At 43.9% G+C, this 26717-nt stretch overlaps 1 protein-coding gene across 1 annotated transcript in view; it reads right to left on the bottom strand.

Annotated features, from left to right (window-relative positions):
* Positions 1–26717, bottom strand: part of LOC138448004 (probable cation-transporting ATPase 13A5) — a 512982-nt gene that overhangs the window by 201557 nt on the left and 284708 nt on the right. The window contains exons 15-17 of the mRNA XM_069604536.1: positions 24671–24757; positions 22683–22839; positions 6862–6982 (exon numbers count right to left, since the gene is read on the bottom strand). Coding sequence (XP_069460637.1) covers positions 6862–6982; positions 22683–22839; positions 24671–24757 — 365 coding nt within the window. The remainder of the gene's footprint in view (positions 1–6861; positions 6983–22682; positions 22840–24670; positions 24758–26717) is intronic.

Raw genomic sequence — 26717 nt, 5'->3', positions numbered from 1 at the left:
GTGGGACAGATTGATGGTTTATCAACCAATATTCATCCCAGGACTACTGGTGCACCAGACGGTGATTCATCACAAACACACACTTGAAACTGCCTGGTATATTCTCCTGCCAGGGTTTTCTTATAGGCACAAACTTGCAACTGCCTGGTATACTCTCCTGCCAGAATCCTTTCTTATATATGTATTCACACAATTATTCTGGTTTGGCATGGCTGCCAACAAGCCCAGTGCTTCCCTTATGTGGACTCACTGGCTCCTGCAGTATTATGTTTCTTCCATGGCAAGCCGGTGGCGGTCGTTCACATTTCCTTTCTTCTCACCGCCTCTGTTCCTCGGCTTCTCTGCCTCTTGCGGTTCCTGCTGGTCTCCTCTGCTCTGTTTCAGACTTCGGTAATGCCTATTATTATCTCTCTTGGCATTTGACAGCATGATTTATGCCAAGATCTATTCCTGCTCACCACTTTTCAGAATGAGCATTTGAGTCAATGGATGCTGAGTTCTCATATGATACTTAATTCACTATGTCCACCATTCTGTTGCAGCAACTGTTTTTAACAGCGCAACTCCTTTTGCTCTATACCTATTTTTTAGGTTTTACACCTTGACAGTACATGTCGCCAGTCAGAACACATTCGCGACTGAATCCATGAATGCTCACAAATCACATAAATTGGAATACCCGTGGAGGACCTTTTCCTCTACAGGAACGGACGAATCTGCAACAAGTAAACAACCGCAATATTCAGACTTGCATTAGCTTATTACGTCATTAATGGTAGGCTAACATTAGGCCCCTTTATTTAGTCATTTATGTAATTAGGCTGGACATTGGACCGTGATATAATGGCACTTTCTTGCTGTGGATATTTTACCTTTGTGGACATCAGATGCCACATTTGAATACTGGCGTTGACTCTTCGCTCTACTGGGACACGCGTACTGGCTAAAACGTGGGTTTCTGTCAATAGAAATTGTTCCTGCTTTACCCTCACCATTTAGCTGGGTAAGGTTCTTTTTCAGGACTCTTTTAACAAGTTGTAATATTTACTTTATCAACCAAATTGTATGGTAAACCCCTGATAATTGGATACTGTCAAAAAGATGTTTTTATCAGTACATTTCCCTTTTGTTAGGATCTTTCTTTTGTCTGCTTCCCCTGTAGGGATCACTACCCCAAATCTGCTCCGAGGAAGGCGTTTTTGAAATCCGGGCCTCACAGGTGGCCCCGCCGAAATGTAATTTGGTCAATGCTAGATGGAACTTTGAGCCTTTTTTTGGGCTACAGCATTTCAGACCTTGTGACAGTAAACAATTGTTGTTTTCTACGTAGGTAGACTTGTTAATTAGTTTATACATTTTTGTGACATGCAATCCAATTTAACTTTTCACAATATTCAAAACCTCAACCTGTTACATCTCAGCTCAGGCTATGTTATACATTGATTTCTTACTTTGTTAAAGCTTGTGACGTTTTCTGCACAGGTTGTTCTCAGAAATCTATGTATAATTTTGTCTTATTCATCTATTGTTCATTTTTTATTCTCATTATTTGTGCATGCATTTTCTGAATTCAAGAGTGCCTGACTTTTTTCTTTTTACTATTTGTATTTGTTTGAAATTGAAGATTTTTAAAATCATTTTTTCATTGCAAATCACCAACATTGGATTTTCTAAGTCTTTTTGTATTTTTGTATTACTGCATTTTATATTGACAAATAGAATAAACTGGGAAACATAAAAGGGTTTTCTTCCTTTTATTTACTTCTTTTGGTTGTATTTCAATTGTCAAGGGATATTTAATAAGGATATCTATGATACCAAATGTGAATATGAATTGAATTAAATTCACTATTTAGGTCAGAATCATTTTATTACAGCTTTTTGGATTTCTACGTATTCAGACTTGGGTAAAGCAGAGCTGCCTTCTAACACCTGCAAATGCCCAGAAGCCCGTTTTGACCAGCTTCCCTTTTCCTTGTCCTTGAACCGGTTGACTCGACAGGACACTCTCCAGCCACGCGGTCTCTCTGGCCATACCAAGAGCAGTATGCCTCTGTCAGCTGCTTTGTTTATTTAAATTTGGCAGCTGCAGGCAACAACTAAAGCGCAGCTTGTGCTCTTAGCCTCCATTCATTTGTATTACTATGTTCATCTTCCTCGTCACAGTATTCTTGTATTTATGGGAATGGAAGCCCATTGTTGACGACTTGCATGTAAAGTCTGGGTAAGTGCTCTCCATGATCTTTAAGGGCAATCCAGTTCTGGGTGGAGTCGGAGAAGGTGTCGTTATGAGTCTTAAAAGGCAAGTCAGATTTTGATGGCTTGCATACAGATCTTGTGAAAAGGTTTTCAGTACCCTTCCTATGTGGATGAGGAGAGGTATGACAATATGCCACTAAGGCATTGGCATGGATGGGGTATCCTCAAAAGAAAAAGGGAGATACCATGCCTTGTCCGATGATGCCAAGCTACTCTCCCGGAGGCTGTCTGCCCCATGAGATCCTCCTTCATATAGATCAGGTAGCGACTGCCATTCCCATGTCACACGGGGCGAGACTACCTACAATAAAGAAGTGATGACACCATCGGATTCATCAAACCCCTACTCCTGTGTCTCTATCCAGAGCGTGCCACTTATTGCATGGCCTCCCTCAGCCCCCTGTGCCACTGTTCAACCTTAATTCTCCCATGCGTGTCCTCAAACAGTCTCCTGGACCTCTTCTCCAACCTCCTTTATACACTCTTTGGTTTTGCTTCTCACCTCCAAAGTTTTCTCTACATCGCTCTACCTCCTCCAAACACCCACTTGATTTTAACTCTGCCTTTCCGGACACGTGTGTGTGTGTGTGCGTGTGTGTGTGTGTGTGTGTGTTGGAACCTCAGGAACAAACATGGGACTTTGTCACGGAATGAAGATTTTGTTAGCATTAAACACTAACCCAATTTACAGTAAGAGGCTAAATGGTCCTTTAAACTATCAGCAAGTGTAATAAAGTTAAGCAGCAACAGCGAAGTAGTAAAATGGGAGATGTGCTTTTTGAGCTGTTAGATAACCAAGTAAAGAACATGTATCCCACTTCTGTAGTCCATTTGCCTGAATGAAATAATTTAATGAGACAAAAGAGTCACGTAGGAGAATGACGGACAAAGATGGCCTCATATGACCCTGCCAGTACGGAAACAACGGTGGGGGTAAACCCGCAGCCACCGTTGTTTACGGAACGGCATATTAAGAGTTCTGCAGGCGGGTGGTGTCACTCCCGCCAGGTCTGACCTGGCAGGAGTAACGCCACCCACCTGCAGACGGAAATAGAAACACCAGCACCGCTATTGGACTCCATGGTAATGGGTATTAATGGAATTCTGCCTCCGGAATTACCAAGTTGTAATGCCCCGGTGATTCAGGCAATCACAGAGGCGGTCATTCACTGCGAGTCCGACGGCAGCCTGCCGGTTTTTCCGGCACGGATACCGCCGGTCTCGCAATGAGGCCCAGAGTGTTCTTCAACAGCTTGTACTTGTCTAACCTTGGCAGCGACCGCATAACGTGAAATGCTAATCAAGGTCATCAGAATTTGAAAAACGAGTTGCTCAACGGCAAGTAATGCCATTAAATTGTTACTGCAGTGAAATGAATTTAAAATGTACCGGTGCAAAATTCACTTGCCCTGTTATTTGGGCAGAGCCGCTTGAAGCAGTAATGAAGTGGGAGTTCGTGTCAGGATTACATGCGAGAGAGCAATGTTGTTTCCATCGTGTTCTCTCCATCCTCCTCTGGATACACTGCTTGCTGCTCGCCGACTAGAGCCATCCCTGTGCTGGAGCCAGTAGTGCAACCAGAGAAGAAACAGGTATCTTGAAGGAGAGGTGCGGAATTTAATTTTGGTTGAAAGTAGAATGAGAGCAGAAAGGCCACCATCCATGGTGGGGACCGTGCTGGTATTTTGGGTCAGGCATTGCCATTGCACGTGTCTTGAATAATGTCACTGTCACAATTAGGATGCATTGTCTATAAAGGGGGACCTAGGAGGACACTGACGGGCTCGGCTGGGTTTTTTCTGGTTACTACAGATCTTGTAATGGACCAGAGGCCAGACTGCAGCATCTAAAACGGCATCTGTTATTTCTCCGTTTTACTTTTGGCAATTAAGTGGTAATAAGCTGAACCTATTGTGTTAGACTAGAGATAGGGAGACATTGGGCCTCATTACGACCCTGGCGCTAAGGGGTCTGCGCCAGCGTTAGCTGCGCGGACCCCTTACCGCCAACTACGAGTTCCCGGAGCGCCATGGTCATTTTTCCGCCCGCTTTTTGCGGGCGGAAAAATCCATGGCGCTCTGGGACCTTGGTGTTAATTACGCCACCGTACTTTACGGTGGCGTAATTAACTCCTTCCCCACTCCCATTGAGCCCTATGGGGCCGAAATGGGAATGGGGAAGGGTAAATGGGTCAATGGGGACTTACCGCCCCGCCGACCTCGGAATGGGGCGGTAAGTCCGCCATCCGCCATGGCGTAAAGGGACTTTGCGCCATGGCGGAAAAGTCCGCCGATGGCGGAAAAAATCCGCCAGGGTCGTAATGAGGGCCATTGTATATGAGGAGGAACACAAAGCTTGCAGGTGTTATTTAACCATCCATTGACTACCCATAGAATTGCTAATCCCATTCCAACCCACTTCCTGCCGTCCTCGCCCAAAGCGCATCCTCAGGGGATTTCTATGAGCTAGATTTATCAAGCAGTTTTCTGAGAGGTACAGACTGCGAACATGCTACAAATGTGTAATAAAAATGTCTTAACAGGGTCTGCCTTCAGTCACTTGATTTATATGCACTATGTGTGTCCTTCACTAAAGTTCGGTTATAAACAAGCATTGGGAAAGCCAGCAGTTTTGGTTTGCGTATAAGTATTAGGCATTTTGAAAAGCACTGCTACATGCCCCGGCACTCGCACTATTTTACAGGTGTCACAAACGATGGGCAGTTAATACCACACATGCCTTTCCCATGCCTACACAAAAGCCAAAACTGTTTTGCATTGCCAATGCTTGTTTCTAATTATTAGTGCTTGCATACTACTAAACCAATGTGCAGGTTCATCAGTGGCCAGTTAAACATTGTCTTTGTACTCACAGAAGAAACATGTAATTGGTTTTAATCTGAACGTGACTCTTTCCAAGAAGCAAGGGCATTTTGAGAGAGGAATTGGTGTGCATTCTCTGCAAAAGAAGCTGTTAAAAACAAAGGCTGGAAAAGTCAACAGTTTTGCCTTTTGTGCAGGCATGGAATAGGAGTTTTTCAGTCACTGCCACATTATAACTATAATTATAATTGGTTATTTATAACGTGCTTAATACCCAGAGGTTTCTAAACGCGTACCCGGGGGTTTCGAATCTGTTTTGCTGCGTGTCGTCTTGTTTCCAAGGTGAGCACATTTCCCCTGAGCTATCCTCCTTAGACATTGGTACTACCTGGTCGTAAAATGGAGATAGCTTGCAAATGGTGTTAATAGCTGAGCATATTTTAGGAGTCCCTGGCAAATACCAAATGAATGCCTATAAAAGAGCAACAAAATGTCTTTGGCAATGCTTGTTATTAATAGAAATTAGTTCCAGGAACCGAGCAGGGATACAGATATTGCTTAGAAATGAAGTGGCTGGAGGTATATTTGGATAAGACGTTTGTATTGCACGAGGAGCTGGTTTACAGCTGCAGTTAAGCCATTACCTTTCAGAAGATTGCTTAGAAATGACAATGGTGTCCAGATATGACTATTTTGGGTGGGAAGTGCCAGGTAGTTTGGTGGGAATGGCCATAGCGACTAGCATAGCCATGGGCAGTCAAATGGTGGGTAAAATGTCATATAGTTCCTACCATCTCTGTGTTCCCCCTGACATCTCATCTCTCCTCTATCTCCACTTCCCATTTCCATATCAGTAGGTCCAGCTGATAAGTGGCATTTACAGCACCACCTAATAACTAAAAATAAAACTAAAAATAAAGACGTGTTTAATTGTACTAACATTATAAGCAGGACCTTTTTAAATTTTACAACGTTAATGTTTACTTCCACTGTATGTTTAAGTCATAATAATAACAGCGTTGCATGGGCTTTGCACCATGTGATTTGTCTTCCTGAACAAAACAAATTATCAAAACTTAGATTACCCACATGCATTTCCTGTTGCACAATTACAAAGCACACCTATGGAGAAGGGGACACAAGGGCAGCAGTGAGGATTCCTGGCTACCTTGCTAAAAAACGAAGCAGAATTTTTGGGGACCTAAGAATAATCATACATCTTTATGCTGGACAAATATATCTGTGATAAAAGTGGGTAGACCTGAACCGGTAAATACATAATGCACAATGTGCTTGGTGCTTTTTACAACGCCCACCCTAACATTAAAGTGTTTGTGGCCATTCACCATGTATACTTATCAAGACACCCGCAGGGTTTGGATGTGAGGATAACATGGCTGCAATACCTGTAAATCCACTGGGGGGCGCTCATTGAATTTTAGAAGGTATCCAGTGCACTGACATAAGCAGGGAATTATATATTTGCAAAACTATTGTTGGATCAATTAATAATTTGGAGGCCCATCAATAAACACTATCCGTGTGGATTTGCCTGTGTGTGTTGTGACTGTGCAATGTCACCAGTTACTTTATACAGATGAGCTGGGCAGGAGTTAAGCAATTGCATTCATCCGTGTTTCTTTTATGTGTTGTCATTGTTGTGTGCAGCTTGTTGTTTTTGCTTGATACAAATCCAATAAAATAATTAACTCAATGATTCATATTTGGTGAATTAAAAGCGGCCCTTTTACCAGTCGGCATTCACTGTCAGCCATTTTACCTGGATAATCCGCTCGCGTGAACATGCTTTCCCATTGGTGGTAGAGTTTTGTACGCCAATCCAATCACTCGAAATCCTTGCATTGTGTAAAGCTGGAGCTCACTTTCAAAATTGGAAGGAACTGTTCATAAAGGAAGAAAAAACATATTTAACATAATGAAGTTGTTTTATTTATAAAACACCGAATGAAAAGTCACTTGAAACCAGTGTGTAGGTTTGCCCGAAAAAGCAAAGCTCACTCAGATAGACATAATGTTGATGAGTTTAACAAACGCTCTTTGTTAAAAGTGCTAGTGCCAGGGAGCATAATATAAGACTAACGTTGCAATCCATGTTTTCTTCCTCAAAAGAGTGCTGTGTGCCAGAAATCCAATGCCCAATTACCAGAGATGCCTGCAATTCACACTAGCTACTCTTTCTTCCTATTGATGTTTAGATGGGGCTGACAGAGGGCGTCCAAGACAAGAGCATTATGTCTAACATTTTCAGTTTAAAAGAATGTTAAATGCATGTAACTGTTTCTTTTTGTTTAATTGGCGTAACTCGGCTAAAACCTCGGCTGCCACGCGTGCAAAAATCGGAGTTAGAAAGGGGAGGATGGTGTAATTTGCAAGTGCTTTTAATCAGAAGTCTTGCCTCCTGATTGGTCTGGCCCTTGCGGTAATTGATCTAAAGGTTGATGGCCAGTAGTTTCAGTTAGCACAGAAACATCACTGTTGCCCGCCACTCTGCTGGTGGAACAGAAGGCAGCAGCATCCCACCCCTCAGCCATAAGACAAATAATCTCTTAGTAGGCACTCAGAGTGTTTGTTTCTCCTCCTTACTCGTTTCTCCTCAACATGAGTTCCTTGGACCCTGATACACAAATGCAAACACCAACGTATTCTATAATGAAAGAAAAACGCGGTGTAATTGTCTAGAAGTTACATTTTGAACCATTGCAATACTAAGGATTTCTGAAAATATAACTGCCCTCATAAGAAGTGCTAGTACTGTCAAATTAATAGTATGTCACTCCTATTGAGAAGTGTTGCCAGCGCTGCCACAGCAAATGTATAGCTGGCCTGTTGGTCCTCTTAAAGGAATAACATACAAACCTGGCCCTAGGGGACACAACAGCTCATGTGACTGAGATAAAAAGCACTTTAGCTGCATGTCTTCAACTCTCCCTGTGCACGCATTCCACACCACATGGTCACTGGAAATCTCCCATCCCAAGCACCAGTCACCACTAGGGGATCTACTCTTGTTACTCCGAAAAAGTGTGGGAGTTTTCTTCACAAATACAATTGATCTCATCACATTGGCAACTAGTATTTTCTCTCAAGGGTCATGACAAGCTGGCACACCTGGTACAAACACTGGCTATACTGACCAGCTCCAAAACAATTTTAAGAACCTTTCTCAGCAATTACTTTTTGACTCATTACAAATAGATGTTCTACTTAGATAAAGCAATGTACAATGTGGTTGCCTTCCAAAGAAATAAAATAATATTTCCCTACAACCTGCATTTTGTCTCATCATCACTAATCTTGGCAACAAGTATTATCTCTTGCCCATCACAACACCTTACCATAATCAATACAACCAATGAATGTACTTACCAGTCTCAAAACAATTTAAAGACATTTTTATTGCAGCTTCTATTTCATTTTGAACCAAAAAGACTTAGTTGCAGCCACTAAATGAACTCTCCCCCCTACCTTCAAAGTGAGTGTCATCACAACTAGTATTTTGCATCAGCATTTCAAATCTTGGAAACCAGCCTTTTCTTTCTTCCCTTACAAAAAGTTGGCACATCCAGTACAACCACTACATTTACGTGCATTTCTCTAAACAATTCTAAGAATGTTCCTTTGCAAATGGTATTTTGTCTCTTCATCACTAATGTTGGCAACAAGTATGTTCTCTTGTCCATCACTACACGTTGGCATGCTCAGTACAACGACTGGATGTACTCATCTGTGCCCAAACAATCCTACAACTCTCTTCACAACTATTTTCTCTCATCACAAATGTTGGCAAATAGTATTTTCACTCATCCATCACAAGTCGGCACACCCAGTAAAACCAGCAAATACCTCCAAACAATTTTAAGATTTTCTCTTCAAACCATATTTTTTGTTTAATGAAAAAGGATGTTTTTCTCTGAACTACTATTTTGTTTCATCATAACTTTTGTCAACTAATCTTTTCTCTTGTCCTCCACTAATTGGCATGTCTAGTTCCACCAATGCTCGCATTCTAAACAGTTTTAACGATTTTGAGCAGCTCCTATTTTGTCTCACCACAAAAAGATTGTGCACAAAGTCAATTTTCTATGTCCTCCTCAACAAGAGCAGACCCTATTTATATTTATTTATTTTAAATTGTTTTCCGTATTGTATGACTTGTATTAAACCTTTCATACTGTTTAAATAATATAATTCAATTTATCTCCAAAATAACATTATTCTTTTTTATCACCAGACATTCAAACATCCTAAAATGTACTTTATAACAGAATATTTAAAACACTTTACATACTCTTTCTTTTACTTGTAAAAATCACTATTTTTTTATCTCTACTTAATCATTCAAAACCTACGATCAAAATTAAGCAGTACATGAGCACAATTTATAGACTATAGAAAATATCACAAATTCTCCCAATTTTCAATCACAGCAGAAGTCAATGCAATTTGATCTTCCGCTTAATATTCTGTACCAAAACAAATCTCTCCTTACTTCCCCAATTTAATGAACACACTTTCTAAAATAACTTTTCTGTATTGGCGTCAACTCGTCACAGTGTAAATGAAGAGGTTTTAAAGCATCTATCTGCTTTGTAGGTCTACAGAGGCAACATCTTATTTATTCCTTGGCAATGAATCTTCTGGCCCCAAGTCTATCTATACAATCTAGGCCTTTCAGTTGCAGGAACATTAAAAAAACTCTTTGCTTACATTTGTTTGGAAACGTATGCAAATATTTCATAGTTTCTGGGTATCTTAGGGCTGCTGGAAAGTAAGCAACCAATTCTAATTCTTTTACTTAACTCATAAAACCTTTCATTTCTATCCCACAATATTGCATTTTTCTTTGCCCAAACAATCTTTTTATTAGTAAAACAAGATTATATTGAACTATATCTATATTTTACTTTCCTCTACCAAATTCTTTGCAAAGCTGTACCCAGCCAGTCCCTTGTCAAAGTACATAACATTTTACCAGGAATAGACTGTATGATTTTCAGCATGATGCCCACTTTCCTAATTAAGACCTACATGCATAATGAAGTCAGCTCTACATCTTTTAGACTTACTATTGTAAGCAAACATCTTGGAAGTTGCAATGATTTTTACATATGACCTCTTCCATTTTTTGCAACTTGCTGTTAACTGACATTCTTTTTAATGCAACCATGTATAACAGCATAGGGGTTACTTTTGACAACAGTCCAACCTCAAAGACAGCAACGTAAATCCGCTGTATTGTCTGTCGAAGTATCAACTGGACACTACCTGCATTATTTGTTACATAAAACCTTTTCAAATCTCTTCTCTAAAATATAATTGTTTATAATAAAACCCAAATAATGATACTCTTCGATCGCCTCTAGAGATTTGCCTTCAAAAGACCATTACATTTCTGCACCTTTTTTTTATTATACATATCATTTTGGTTTTGTGTATAATTATTGGGAGCCTGTAGAATGTGATGTAGGCCCGTTTGGATCTGGTCAAACAATATCATCAGCAAAGGCTCTCCATCTAGGTGTCATGGTCAGACCACTTTGCTATCATCTTCACGCTCACTCTACCACACAAGATCCCCCACGTGCCACACATCCCCTTTGGCCCAGCCAGACAAATCAAACACATCGCAGACACCGCCTCAGCGCCACTCATACCACCCCTCCTTCCCACATGCACATTCCTCCACTCTCCTCAAAAATTACAACACCATCATCACAAGGTATTAAGAATGAATGAAGAAATATTTATTTCAGAAGTCTGGTGTTACAACCCCTGGGCAACCAGCTGGGGTTTTCAGGTAGGATTCGTTTTTAGGAGAAGTCAGGTGGAGGATTTTGAAGGAGAATGAAGGGAAGTGACCATCGCTTTCCCTTGGGAACGAAATACCCATAGCCTGTTTTCTAGAACGGCTGTGTGTCAAAGATTTCCAAGGGTCTGTGGGCCATCAGCCTTGTGGTTTCTTCTGGAATTCCTGACAGCATCACACATATGCATTCCCCACACTATAAATGCCCCCGCAAACACTGCCCATATACACTGCCCCATTCACACACTGCCTCCACATGCACTCTACCCCTCAAACGCACACTGCCCCTACGTACCCACGCACATACTGCCTCATGCATATACTGAATCCACTGACATCCATTGTCCCCACACACTGCCCCACATGTCAGGGTTCTGCCCAAAGTGTAGCATCAAAACAGCCACCATCCAGGTGGATGTTGCTCACCAAATCATGGATACGGGTGACTCATGCCTCCTCATCCTCCTCGACCTCTCGACTGCATTCGACACCGCAAACCACTGCATCCTTCTCTCCCTCCTTGCTGACAGGATGGGATTCTCTGGTACTGTTCTAAATTGGTTTACTTCCTACCTCTCAGGTAGACACCAGGCTGTCCAGGTGAAGTTGTTGTGTTCTAACTAAATACAGGACTCCTGCTGAGTCTGCCAATTCTCCATCCTGGCTCTATCACCACAGTCCCATTCCTGCTGTAAATCCTGGACAAGGTTGCTTATACTCAAATCCAGCAGTTTCTGGAAGCAAACAGCATCCTGGGCAAGAGGCAATTGGGCTTCCTCCAAGCCCATGAGACAGAATCTGCATACTTGATCTCAAGATCCAACTCGGTGACATAATGGACAATGGCAAGCCGGCACTTCTCCTCCTGCTAGATCTATCGACTACGTTTGATCTCGTCAACCAATATACCCTATGTAAACAACTCAAGAATATTGCCCACTTCTCCACTGAAGCTACAGCATGGATCTCGTCTTTCCTTAAAGGGAGACTTATGGGGGTCTTCTCTGACACTGCATGCAAAACACCCACCACCATACACTGTGGAGTCCTGCAGGGTTCCTGCACTGCACTCATTCTATACAACATTTTCACCTTACCGCTCTTCAATGACTTGGACTACACAAACTATGCCGGTGACACCCAAGTCCTACTCCCTCTAACCGGCCCCTATGAACAGGACTCAGCTGCCCTAGCAAACATTTAAGGAGCCATGCAGACGTGGATGGCAGCAAATGGTCTATCTCTCAATGGAGAAAAAACATGGAGAAAAAAGAGAGATCCTCTTTGTAGGCACCAAAGACACGCTCAATAAAGTCAACCCCCAATACAGGACTTTCAATATTGACACTGTATCACTGTATCACCAGCAGTCAAAACCCTAGGGGTTTTCCTTCACTCTTCCTTGTCCATGACACACCAAGTCGGTGCCATTGCATTCTCAGCAGCACTCACCACAAAAATCATCAACGCGGTCAAACCATACTTGTCAACCAAAAACTGCCTCGCAATAGCCAGGGCTACAGTTGGCACAAAACCTGACTACTGTAATGCCCTTCTCCTGGGAACTTCCTCTAAAAACCTCAAAAGGTTACAAGTCACTCAAAACAATTCCCTCAGAGCTGCATTGAGTATCCCTAAAAGGGAACACATCTCTCAGGCGAGAAGAGATGTGCACTGGTTGCCAGTCAAAGAGCGCGTTCTATTCAAAACCATGGCCATCAAACACAAGTGCCTCTCCCGCACTGGTCACCCCTATCTATCTGAAAAGATTACCCCATCACGTCTGCCAGACCCATAAGAATGCACCATTCCAACCAGATCTATGTCCCCACCTTCAAAAGAGCTAAAGCAGGAGGTTCCAGCTTCCAACATCTAGCACCCAAAAATTGGAATGCCTTGCTCACAGCACTCAGAAATGAAGCATCATACACAGTCTTCCATAAAGCGCTTAAAACTAAACTCTTCAACTAATCATGCTCGGTAGACCTCCCGGCACTCCTCTGTAATGTAAACAGCTCATTTCTAATAACTGCCTCTGCAACTGACTTGGCTGAACTGTAAACCACGGACGCATCGTGCGATCTTGTTCCGCTGCACCCAAGGAACACATTGCCAACCACACCATGTAACCTGTCATTTTTCCTGTTTCCTGGTGTCATTATTATCTGCATTGTCATTACTCTGTACCCATCTTGCAACTAAGTAAGCCTACTGTAACAGCGCCACGATGCCCAAGGGCCGTTTGTGCGCTTTATAAATTTAAATAAAAAATCCTCTCACAAATCCATTTTAACCTTTACATGGAGCCTCTGGGCACTCTCCTCAAAGATCCCAATATAGCCATTGACAAATATGCAGACGATACTCAATCCTGGATGCTGACCTGCCTACCTCAAACTAAACCCATCCAAGACTAAATTCGGCCTCATCGGTTTGCCCGCTAAAAAGCAACTTGTCCAACAATGGCTCAATGATATGCGCCTAGTAGGATTTGATCCACAACTCTCAGACTCAGCAAAATCCTTAGGCTTCACCATTGGATTCACCAGTGTGGGTGTCCTGTGTGTGAGTGGTGAATTTGGAAGTGGACATCACTGCCTTGGAGACCTTGGAGTCATTCTTTGAGTGGGTTGCTGAAGTAGCCATGCCGTAAGTGCTTCTGCCGAGGAAAATCCCAAGCTAAGTGTGTAAGGCTGTCAATAGTCTCCATAACAACCTTAATACCACCTGTCATAATGGAGATCACTTCTGTGCCATCCTATAAGGAGGGACACACAAAATCGTGCACGACTCAGGCTTAATTAAAATTTAAAGATGAAGGAAGGAGAAACAGAATGCACAAAGCATATACCAGTTAGGTATGCTTGTTGACAAACTGATCTAGGGTATAGCCATTGCATTAGAGCACTGTTTACTGAACTAAAAGCAAGTATGGACAATATCAATGCCAGTATTGATAGCATGGCCTGTATAGTGCACACCATAAACACCAAGACGCATAGTCTGAGACACAATGTAGATGAGGTGGAACAAAGGGTGTAGTGTCGAAGATGCTTCTTCATCCTCCTATGCTTACATCCCGAAAAAGGTACATCTCGTTATAATAACTGATGCGAAAAGTGAAGACGTTGATGGTAGATCTTGCTTGACTAATGTATGCGCTCTATGAGTGTTGAAATCCATCACTATTAAAATGGGCTGATTGTTGAAGCAATGACCAAATAGCTTCTCTTCAGCACATAACCATCCCAATTGTTTCTAGAGCAGAAATCCCATATATGTCTGGCTCCAAGGCTCATGACATGGAGGAGTATAACCTTCAAAGCCCTCCAAACAGGCTCAAATGCCTCCACTAAAACAACAAAAACATTACACTGTCTGTGGTTTCTAAATATAGCACATTTGAAATGCCATAATAAACTGCAACTCATAAGGAGAAAGGCAGCTCTTAATATAAGAGCCTGACATTTACAATCCTGTGGCCATGGGAAGCAAGATAAAGCACCACACCATCAAAATAAACTCTAATTATCTTCTGCCGGATGTAAGAGGGTGTACTCCTGGTCCCAGCTGTATCAACCTTATAGTCCAGTAATGGACTCTCCTATGAGCACTTTTGAGCTTCTTCCACTCAACCTGGAGGCAGATCAATGCAGGTGGTCTTGATTAAATCCAATTTCAGGTAGGCAATTCAATGTAGAAGTTCTTTGTTCAGTAGAATTTCATTACTGCAAGGGATTCAATTGTAGTTACTTACCGGTAGCCAGGCACCAATTCGCTCCCATTACATAATATTGCATCCACAGTTGGGGTGGGGGAGGAGTATGAACATTTTGGCACTCCAGAGAGGGGCATGGATCACCCTGGAGAAGCACCTCCAGAGTCCAACGATCACAAGCTATGTTTTCTCCTGAAGAGGATTCAGGTGGGTGCACTATTGCTGCCAGCTGTATCAACATAACAGGCCAGTGATGGTCTCCTCTAAGCACATTAAGATGGTCTCCCCTAAGCAATGTAATGCCTCCTGCACTCATCTGGGAGTTAGTTCAATGCAAGTGTTCCTGTTTCAGTCCTATTTCGCTGCTGAAATGGATTCTGCCAGCTGTAGTTATTCACAGGTTGCCCTGAAACCCACTGGCTCCCATTACATAGTGCTGCAACCATTGTAGGAGCGGGGGAATGACCAACAGTTTGGCACTCTTGAGAGGGATATGGGTCTCCACAATGTGCTGCTTTAGAGTTCAGTGTGCCTTAGCAATGTTTTCTTCTGTATGGTGTGAGGGGTGCTGTAACATAACACCATCGGGTGAGTGATGGATCGCCTACGCGTTTTTGATTTTTTATTATAAATTGGTCCAACTAGTTCTGTATCTGAAAGTGGAATCTGCTAACCGGACCCCACTTTTATCATGCGTCATACCACAAAACACATGTACCTTGTGATTGTCTACTGACATCGGTGAACGCAGGGCATGTTCATAGGTCGCATGTGCATTGCTGAATGTAGCTACTGGAATCCAAGGTGCCAACAGGCAGCACTGGATCAAAATCACATGATTGGATAACTCAGAAGTCTGGTGACAGTTGTTAAAGACTACATACACGGTCTGGCTTTGAAATGGTGGCTACACAATTAAACATGCAGACCAGTTTCATGTCATTTGATTGTCAGCCTTGTGGAAAGTGACTCATTTATGACGAGGCTTTGTGTGATCCAGATGTTTGACCTGGATGCATCCGCAACAACCATGTTGGATCCCACCCAGGAAGCCTCCTATTGATCCCCCTCAGAAGGACTTTCACCTCCTCCACGCTGTAGGAACCCTCCCTGGCCGGTCTTCTGGGAACGGCTGCTTCAAAGAGAGTCCTGTCATTACAATGGCTGCTTCACATCAGGGTGCTGATTACTGGAGTCATTTTAATGTCAGCAGACAGAGGAAGGGTGGAGTTAGAGTAGCCAAGGAAAGAGCTTCAGTCCACAGAAGTGTCTCACCACCTTGAATTGTGATAGGGCGCCCAGCCTTCTTGTCCCCCTCCGGTTTCCCGCAGAAAAAGCACCATGGGTATGACATCAAAAGGCAAAGGAGATTTGTTACAGCAGCCTGAACTGGATCATTAAAAATGGGTTTGCTCTAGACCAATCTGCTGTTTTAATTTGCCTATGTAAGGGCGGCTCCTTCCCTTAGTTACTTCATCTGGGTGAGAGGGAGGAAGGGCTCCCCTTACTTGATTCAGCTTTGGACTACTGAAGAAGAAGGAATCACCTGGCACTCTATTAAGGGGAACACGTAGCTCCACAGTCCTTTTCCTTAAAGTTGAACATAGTGACCTCCAAGAAGGAAACCAGCTCCTTCCCCCAACTATCCCAGGGGCACCTTTAGTGTGACTGCTGTGGACCAATGCCATTCTACTGCCTGAAGACTGGCACCAGTATCCTGCTCACTCAGGTGAAGGCCCCATGCAGGGGCCCCGGGCACATTTCCTGGCTTGAAAGTGCAGAACAATTGACTCACCACACCCTTAGTCCTTAGTGAATCTGGAGCAGGTCTCCGAGCAACGCAGAAGTGAAAGAAAAGCACTGGGATCCGCTTCCCATCTCAGACCATGTGAGCTAGACAAACCCGGGCATTGCTTCCTTGTCCAAGCTTCTTCCTGCCACCTGCCATTGCTGCTTGTTGAAATGGACTCTGTGTTGGACCCAGTCGACCAGCTCACTAATCCAACACCAAATCAGTGCATCAGAAAGGTCCCATACCGACACTGTTGAGCTGCAGAAACAAGACTGAAAGGTAACTGAAGTGATTCTGTCACCCTGGCCCGCCTAAAAGGACCTTAACATTTACGACCCCACTCCTTACTTTTTTGAAGACCTTCTCAGTGTACATGGCCATTGCTACTGAACTTCTTTCCTGGTTGCCGTTTGTCTCCAAGCCCAGACTGCCCCTTTATAGCAAGGTCTACATTATTTGTGTTTCCCTTTACAGGTGTGGGTTATAAGTAGATTTTTAAAATGTTGTCTATTTGTAGATTAATTATTATTATTAGTATCAGGATATTTATTGTGCACAGACTTAGCTGCGGGAGCAACATAGCACTTTACAATCAGATGGAGAAGAACACAATGAGGGAAGCAGAGAAAAAGGGATTGGGGAGCGAATAGGAGAGGGCGAGGGGGGCCAGTTGGAATCAAGGGATCTACAAGCACAGTATTGCACATTTATTGTGGTATTACAATGCTATTTCTGTTTGTATTGTTTTTGTGCTAGCTCACATCCCTTGTGAAGAGTATAGCCTCCCCTTAGCCCACACTATGCCAACAGTGAAGGAGGTTTACATTTAGCTGTGCCTGTCTCACCTATAGGATTGGGATCACTGCTAGTTTAGTAGTGGTGTGGTGCTGAGTAGGTGCTTTAGCCACTGCACATGCTGTACTCTTGCAGAGCAGTAGTCACTTTGACACAAACGCACTCTGGTCCTCAGCTGTATCAATCGGACAATACTGTGAGGGTCTTCGGTAAGCCCTTTTATGCCACTTGTACTCATCAGGAAGGCATATTTAAATCCAAATTCAGGGAGGCGGTTCAATGCAGGTGTTCTTGGCTCAGTCCAATTTCATTGTTCCAAGGGATTCTTGTAGTTGTAGTCATTCAAAGGGAGCCATGAACTAACTCTCCCCATTACATAGCATTGCCACCACAGTGAGGGGTAGGGAAATAGCCAATTACCGCCTAGAGAAGAACAGCAAAAGAAACTCACATGTTTAAAACTTGTCCAGTCAAGAGGTAGCAGATTGAAACGAATCGGGTTACAAAATTCTTATATCATCCACTTATTTATATTTTACTATAGACATCAAACTCTAGTGGGAGTAAGCACTTGCTCAACTGCATTTGAGTCTTTCTTGATTTAACATAATATACATGTTGGAATCTCCAATTCATATACTCAAACCGTATTGACACAAATGCACATATAGGATAGCTATCAGTATGTGAAATTAGAGCGCTTGAACAATGTGCCATGAAAGAACTGTATGATAAAGTAAGGACTACATACGTGGGAAGATACTAAATGGACATTAACAAGTAAGATTGATTTGATTTTAAATTTATATCCCACACATCCTCACTGAGTCAAGCAGAAACCTGCATCTAGGCGCAGATGTTCATCTTTTGAAACAACAACTTAGAGCAACACACAGGCAAAGGCTCTTTAAACAGGTGAGTGTAAGGAACAGTAAGACAGATTAAAGTGACCACAGTTCAAGGGTGTTTGTTGAACTTCAAAAAGGGTTTGAAACATAGCTATCTAATCCTAAATCTAAAGATAGGAGCAAGCTACCGCCATCAAATAATAGTAACAGAGTCCTAGTGGTGTCTTGTCAAAACAAAAGGGCCTATACAAAAAAGAAAATGATTCCAAATCCTTACTTCTAAATACAAATAGTGTGGGAAACAATATTTTGTAAAAAAAGAAGTGTTCAAGAAATGACATCTCATGATATCCAGGCAGTTGGCCTCCCTTCTCCACGTTTTCAGCACAAGACAAGGCGGCATACTTGATTTTAGCACAGTCTCTGGCTTCTTTAGCACGAAGGGGCAATTCGAACATTAGTATCATGGCCTTCTGTGCTCAAGTCTCTTTGCCTTTCAAAGTCTCTTATATCAGAAGGCCTGATGTAACAAACAATAAGTTATTTTCCTGTCAGGATTTCACACGTACGCAATATCTCAGGTGATTCACTATTAACCCCGGATGCCCCTCAGCCGCGCTCATATCCCCTTTAACACAATTTTCATAGGATTTTAATGTTTCCAATTTCTCAGGTGATTCACGGTTCATCCTGGATCCCCCTCAGCCGAGATCAGATCCGTTTTAACACAATGTTCAATCAGTCTCCCTCCGCTGGGCTCGGACCAATTCAATTAACTCTAACACAAACGTGCTTTAACCCAGACTTTTCAATTGATCTCCTTTGTTTGGGCTGAACTAACTTTATCTACTTTGTCATCAACTTTCTTGGCAGTATCAACATCAAAGACTTTCGATTGTGCACAGGATTTTGCTTGACCCATCGCAGGAACACTTCGATGCACAGTTCTTTACCACTCTTTCACCTTTGTCAACTCTCAGTTGGATACCTTAAGAGACCTTCGAATGAGCACCCAAGCGGTGTGGGAACACTCTGTCAAAGGTATCGTATCTTGGTTTCAAAGTTCAATGACTCATCTGTTGTTCAATTTTACTTGCGTTGATTATCAAATGCGTTTCATACACTGTTTGCTTCTGCGCTCACCATACAATGTTGCCGCTTGCAACCTTGGCTTCAACACAGATAGTTCAGGTATCAGTCTTTCCAACTCACCAGCTGTGTTGATTTCACTGGCGCTGTTTTTTTATAGGAGCCAACATGACAGCAGGTGATTCTCCCCACCTTGATTACTGACGCCGGAGGGCCCCGGTACATCCAACATACAATGAAGGATTTTTCATTGTGGTTTCCTAGTCGTAAGGCTTTCTATTCTTGAGATTTCATGAAAGTAACGGTTCTTTGTCAAAAAGATGAAGGGCACTTTCTCTCCTTGCTATCCCCTCCTGTTTCGCCGTCTTTCTCCTTGTGGTAAACTGCCATCTTGGAACTTCTGTTTCCTTGTGTGCTTTGCTTCGCTCAGTGTGGGCTCTCGTGCTCTGCCTTTTATCTGTGTGGGTAAGTGTAATGGAATTCAGGTGTGCAGCATGGCCAGTAATTACTTGACCCTGCCTGACCATTGTATTGAGACATATCAGGTATACTGCTCAGGTATTAGTCCGTATTCTCTCATAGTGAGCTGTCAGTGAGAAAGTGTTTGTGTTGTGAAAGGTGGGGGGTTGAGTTCCTAAGTATCCTACCTGGTAGGATGGGGTAAAGGTGCCACAGGGAAGGGGGCACTGTGTCTTGCCATCTGGTGTCCCACTCCACCCAGGTGATCCTCCCGCACTTGTCCACCCCAAGGAACTGGATCCAAAAGCGACGGCCGTGTCCTGGCCACCTGGATGACAGATCCCCGGGGCTAGCAGGTGAGACACCTTCTGGTTTCTCACAGTGAGTCTTAAATTCTTTTTCGGAAGAGAGACAGAGGCGATATTTTCCAGAGTTCAGCAGGCAATGCATTTCAAATGCAGGGACCCCTGATAGAGAAACATCGGTCCCCCCGGAAGACGAAATGGGACGATGGACCAACCAACAGATTTGCCCAATCGAGAGAAGAGAACAAGAGCAACGTTAGAGGCTTATTTTGGATGCCAGGTAACTGGGTGTCATACCATGAATGAATGTATATGTTAGACACAGAGTTCTAAACTCAAATCGTTTTTGGACATGCAACCAGTGTAGCTCCCTGCAATGTAAAGAGAATGATACAGTTCTGGAAAAGTTGTAAACAAGTCTGACTGTGGCATTCTGTCCCCGTGAAGCCTTTGTAACTGACTTGCTGGTTCTTCTAAAAGAAGAGTGCCACAATAATGAAGTCTAGAGCTGGCCATTGTCCCCACAAGCACAGCACGGTCCGATTCAGTGATAAGGGGTAAAACAGATTTTAATAACCTAAACAGATCTTATAACTTCTGTGACATGAGCATTACACCCCAAAGTTGCCTGCCATATACATCCTAGATTTCTTACCTTACCAGAGAAGGAGGTTAGGACATCAAAGATGGCTGGACATGGAATTGCGGCATGAAAATCGGTCAACAGGTTTTTAGGAACGAAAACAATAACCTTCATCTTTGAAGGATATGATATGATATGGCATTTGTAACGCGCCTATACACAAGTGTTTCAAGGCGGGACGAGGCAGGGAGGAGGGATCAAAGGGAAGACAGACAACGATACTACTAGGCCAGGTGTCATTCAGATCGTGCAAGTGCATGGGTAGGGGGAAGGGAAAGTACAAGGCGAAAGAGAGGGGGGAAAAGTGCAGTACAGGGTAGAATAATAGATAAATAATAGGGCCAGCTGGTGGCAAGTGCAAGGTAAGTGCAGACAAGTGCTGGGAGGGGGGCTGTAGGGATACAGAGACAGTCTCGCAGTGCAGGGGTTGCCAGGGAGGCAGTGCAAGTGGAGAGTGGCTGGGCCAAGGACCGGCATCGGTGAGAGTGGCCCAGTTGCAGATTCAGTGCAGTTTCATTCAAGAATTAGCAGGGGAGAGGGGGAGAGAAAGCAGAAGCAAAGAGGAAGGTTTTGAGGTGCTTCCAGAACCGAAGATGGTTCTCCTCAAGTTTCAGGGAGGCAGGAAGGCTGTTCCAGAGGGAGGCCCCTGCCGCGGTGAGAGATCTACCCCCAACTCGTTGCTTGGAGAAGCGGCTGACCCTGAGGGAGTTGATTGCGGATGAGCGAAGAGCTCGAGAAGGAAGATATTTAGGAAGAGAGAGTTGAAGGTATTTAGGCCCCAGGTCCCAGAAGGCCTTGTGGACAATGCAGAGGGTTTTGAACTTAATCCTCACAGCCACTGGGAGCCAGTGTCAGATTTCAGTCCTGGAGAGATACGGGCTTGAGGCCAAGGACAAGTCTTGCAGTCCTGTTCTGGATAAGTTGCAGAGGGCGGAGTGTAGAGGCAGGCAGATTTAGATAGAGGCTGTTACAGTAGTCCAGCTTCGAGAGAACCAGGGCTCGGGAGACAGTGAGCTTCTGGGGGAAGGAGAGGAAAGGAAGAATACCTCTGAGGAGGTGCAACTGGTAGTGTGACTTCTTAGAGACGTCAGATATGTGAGGAGAGAAGGAGAGTGTGGAGTCGAAGATGACCCCGAGGTTTTTTGCCTTGCAGGTAGGAGCAGGAAGAGGGCCAAGAGAGGCCGGCCAGAGAGCTGCAGTGAAGGAGGGAGTGGGTGTGCCGATGAGTAGAATCTCAGTCTTACTGGCATTAAGGCAGAGGTCATTGGCGGCACACCAATCCTGGATAGCAGACAGACAGTCAGAGATGAGGGAAGGAGATGAGGAGGCCGAGGGTAGCTTGAAAATGACCTGGGTATCATCCGCATAGCACTGAAAGTTGGGGCAGAGAGCGGCGATGCAGTGGACAAGGACTGCCAGATACTGGCTGAACAGCCAGGGAAAGAGGTTAGATCCCTTTGAAGGATGAAGTTGGCGCTTACTTTCCACAATCCAGACACAAGGCGGCGGGCCAATAACGCCCCAGGTAACGCCTGGGGCCGTAGTTATAACAAAGCCCCCGCGCATTACCTGCGGCGGTATTGGCCCGCCGCTGAGGGTCTTATTGCCATTAGTACCCCGGCCCGTTGGATCGCGTTCTCCAGCGGGGGACGATGGAAGCCTCCAGCCGTGTGGAGGCTTGGCACAGGGATGGCCCCGCTCCGAGTCTCCACACGGCTGGAGGTTTCCATCGTCCCCCGCCGGAGACCGCGGGATAGAAGGTAAGTGGGGTGGGGAGGGAGGATGCAGGAGGGAGGAAAGGCTTGGGGAAAAAACAAATCTTACCTGAGTCCCCGGCGGGGGACGAAGGAAACCTCCAACCATGGGGAGGCTCGGAGCGGGGATTGCCCCATTTCGAACCTCCTCATTGGCTGAGGGGCTGCCACGTCTCTCGCCGGGAACAGAGTAGCCAGCACGCACGGCGTGGACGGGAATATCATGTGGTATGGCTCGCAAATGAGCCAATCACCACACAGTATTTCTGTTCAGCCGCGCGTGCCGGGTACTCATGTATGATCTGTTATTTCCCAAAGTGATAGATGAACGTCTACAAAGACTCTCAAAGACACTGTTGACTTCTAAATACCTGTCTCGGGTCTGCAGAAGCAGATCACCTTCTCTGGGGCTCCTTTCATGAAGGCCAAGCACTCATATTCTCCGATCACCTGCGTGACGACAGACATCCTCTGCAGGTGGGATGAAAACGGAAACTGCTGTACAATGGCAATCCCCTCAACTGGAACCTAAAAAGAAAACAGAAGGTTGTGTCATCATAACCCTGCTAAGGCTAAATTCTCTTGACGGAGACCACGGAGGCATCCTGACCTGCACACTGGCATTTGGCAAGCTTTCACACAAGTGGTGCATACATTCATAACTAGAAATGCATCCTGCTCCCGGGGTGGGAAAAGGGACAATAACATTTTCAATGAAAATAGGTCAGATTCTGATTTTTCAGTACATTTATAAAAAACCTGATAACATGTTGCAATATTGCGAAGCTGCATGTTTACTATCTGTGATTACATTTCTCTGGCCAACACCTATCATGCACTCCCTGAATCCGCCTGGTCTCATTTGCACACCCATAAAGCACTCTTGGGGTTATACACCTCTGTTTTCTCATTGTAAATCCTGCAACAGGTCTACACACGGTGGATTAAAAGTGTTTTGCAGGGAGCATTAAGTCGGTGGACAGTGGTGTGAAAACAAACATGGTCACCCCCACCTTTGAAATTTGTATGCAATAAAGTTTCATATACTTCCCCCTGTCTACTTTGGAAAACCTTGATCAATACAAAGCACTGACCCCAGAAATAGCACAGGCTACTCGTGATGCACACCACACACCTCCTTCCACTGAGCTAAGAAGCTTTGTAAACCTTGATAGAAACACTTGCACTACCCTGCAAAAACACGTATATGTCAGTGAAAATGGTCTCCTTCAACAAAATGCAAAGATGTGTCCTCTTGAATCTATTGTCACATGCTGCAGCTCGCCGTCGTCACACTGTAGGACAATGCCTACAGCAAGAATAATATAACGCAGTGAATAATTGCCCTACTCAAAGGTAGACTTACATCCTCCAGCTTAAAGTTTCCACAGACAAGAAAGGGTGCAATACGTAGGAACATTACCACTGAGCTGACATAGGTAAACAGTAGCACAGTCAGACGTCTTCTTCTTTTTCAAGATGGCAGCATGAAATCATTGCTTTAGTGAAGATGCAGTGCTCTATTGAAAGGCTGTGTAGCACGGAGCAGCTGATGGCTATGAATTGGGAGTCTTGTTATCATATTGTTTAACTTTACTCTAATCCAGTGGAAAAGTGGAACAACATAAATGAAACAAGCACCAGGGAAACACAAGAAGCTCTTAAAAGCAACGTTCAGCAACGTTCTCCCCCATGTACAGTAGAAGTAGCATCTATAAAATGTATGAAGCTATAACAGAGCTTTCACCGGGATGCAGGCTTTCTACACCATGAAGCGGCTGCTGGACACCGGGACTCCTAACAGCTGCAAGAGCTCTGGCAGAGCGCTGGACCTCAAAGTGCTCCCATCTATCCTCAGCGTGTTGAATCAAACAATATGTTTCCAGACAAGTGGATATTTTACCATTTCAATTATCCACTAACGGATGGACCTGTACCATCCCCCAATCCCCTTGTCTGGAATTTCCCCTGCTTATATTTTCATGCCAATCTCTTCATTCTTTTAAAGTGATCTGCGGTTTTCTTTAGTAAACCATCCAGTGTGGGTCTCATTGTAGATTAGGGGTCCGCAAAATACATAAATACAGATGTTTTGAACCATGAGCTACACAATCCCTCACCATTGACTATTCTGACTATGGTTGATGGGAGTTGTAGTCCACACGATCTGGTGAGCCAAAGGTTGCAAACCGCTCTTGTAGATGCACAGCACCTCGAGACAGGGTGGCCCAGTAAGAGCGCTGCATAGAAATCGAGGAGAAGAATAATCGATTTGCATGTACATCTATCATTCATTTAATCATAAATCAACTCTTCACCATTGGCTTTTGAAATTTCAACTTTGTTCCTTCCTCCTTACCTTGCCAGCATTGGGTCCGGGCTTGAGAATGATGGACGGTGCCGACTCTCCATCCATGTTGCTATGGATACACGGATCCTCTGCTTCCTGCAAGAAATGCCCATCAATAACTTAATTATAGCACAGTACTTATACATGCTTGTTGTGACTTTCCTGCTACATGGTTTTCGTATGTCCATATGGTATTGATATGTTTGACTGAATGTATGACGTGGATTGGAGTTTGGGAAACCAGTGCAGTGCAAAAGTGCTGGTTTTCTGAACGCAAAGGCCAGGGGCAAAGTGTATGGGAATTTAGTTTGAACACTATAATTATCATAGCATAGTGCAATGTTCACATTGCAAACTCTTGTGAGTTGCAATAGGAAGGGAGTTGGAAGCAGGCGTTTCCCTTTTTCCGTGTGGCTTGCAAGAGAATTGAAGGTTTGTGAAATAGTCTTGAAGTGGCAAAGCATTGAATTGTTAGCAACTTCTCAGGGCACGATCCCAGTTTGAGTTTGTTTTCAGAATCCATTTTTGGGGAGTCTGGCCCTTGCACGCTGCTTTGGGAAAGCTTATGCAGATATGGAAACATGCTGTGTCTCGCAGGCCTCCGTCACCTCATTATTTACAGTGGACAAAAAGACACTCCCATTAATACAGACTCCTTTCTTTATGCACCGCCTGCGCGCCCACCATTGTGCTAAGTCTCTTTGTCCTGCGCCCGATCTTCCCAAGGGCAAGGCAACGTTTTGGTCTAATTGCAGAGCTGAAATGAAAGACCCCTCGCACAAGAGGTGAAGGCTGCCCAGACAAGGGCAATATATTGTTTGACAGACTCAGCATTTTCTAATTGTTCAAAGAAAGCTGCGTGGTAACAGTAAAATTGTCATTATTTGGCAATTGCCATCCACCCACCCAATTCAGGGTTTTATCAAATGCTGTCGGTGGTATTCCATGGGAATACGGGCGGTGGTATTTTAGGCAGACATTTTTGCAGAAAATGCACTTCTTTTTAGCTCCACCTAAACATGAAGATGGAACAGGAGAAGATAAAGTCTCCCCTCCTTTCCGAATTGGAAACTGTGGAAACAGGACGATAGGGCTCACATTCCTACCTTCCTTCTTCATACATTATGTGATCCTGGGCAAATCACTTGTCATCACTGTACCTTATTTCCCTTAACGTTCTGTAGAGAAAGCCTCACACTTGGGTTAATACTCTATAGTGTTACAATGTTAAACATACTAGTGAGGAGGCAGGGTACCAAGTGAGGGTCTTGTGATGTGGGGTGCACACACCGTGTAGGTATGGGTTTTGTGGTGTGGACTGAGGAGGCAGAAAGCTAGGTATCAGTCTTTTGCCAAGCCATGTTTGACTCTGAGATCAAACTCAGGGTGAGCAATGGCTCTGCTCTACCAATTAAAAAAACACTTGCAGGGAGCTGTCCAGGGATGGGTTAGGGATTGATGAAGGAAGGCATTATAGGAAAGACATTGAGTAAAGGAAAGCAGGTGGGTGCACCACACATGGCTCTCTGATGCCTCTTTAGGTTTGGGGGCATTCCCTGAGTCTTTATTATTAATGTGAGTTGAGCGAGTTGACCATGGCGGGAGAGATGAAATCAAACCCCCTTCATAGAGTTTTGTCAGTCATATCACATAGCTTATTTCTTAATGATAACATTGAACTGTATGTTATTTTGCATGGATGCTACATTCAATGTTTAAGGATAAGCTAATTTGGCATCTATGCACCCGTCATGGGGGTCTTTGTTCAACCTAAAACAATGTAAATAAATGAAAAGAAGCCTTATTAGTGGTTGCATGTTACCCTTATAGACTGTAATACTGTTACTCGCTTAAACATCTCCTTGGTGAGCCATGAGTGTTTTTATAAAAACGTATATCTATGTATCTATGTATGTATGAATGTATGTATGGGATTTACAACGTGCAAACCTAGCTGGAAAGTAATGGAGCACTGTACATTTGGAATGCACCCAAAGGATAGAAGGGAGCATGGGAAGCATAGAGGTTATGATGGATAGAGGAGTAGGGGGTTTGC

Source organism: Ambystoma mexicanum, chromosome 3q (assembly GCF_040938575.1).
Source record: "Ambystoma mexicanum isolate Mex_15411 chromosome 3q, UKY_AmexF1_1, whole genome shotgun sequence".
NCBI classification, from domain to species: domain Eukaryota; kingdom Metazoa; phylum Chordata; class Amphibia; order Caudata; family Ambystomatidae; genus Ambystoma; species Ambystoma mexicanum.
The sequence above is the reverse complement of the archived record's forward strand: the minus strand, read 5'-3'. Positions and strand labels throughout refer to the sequence as shown.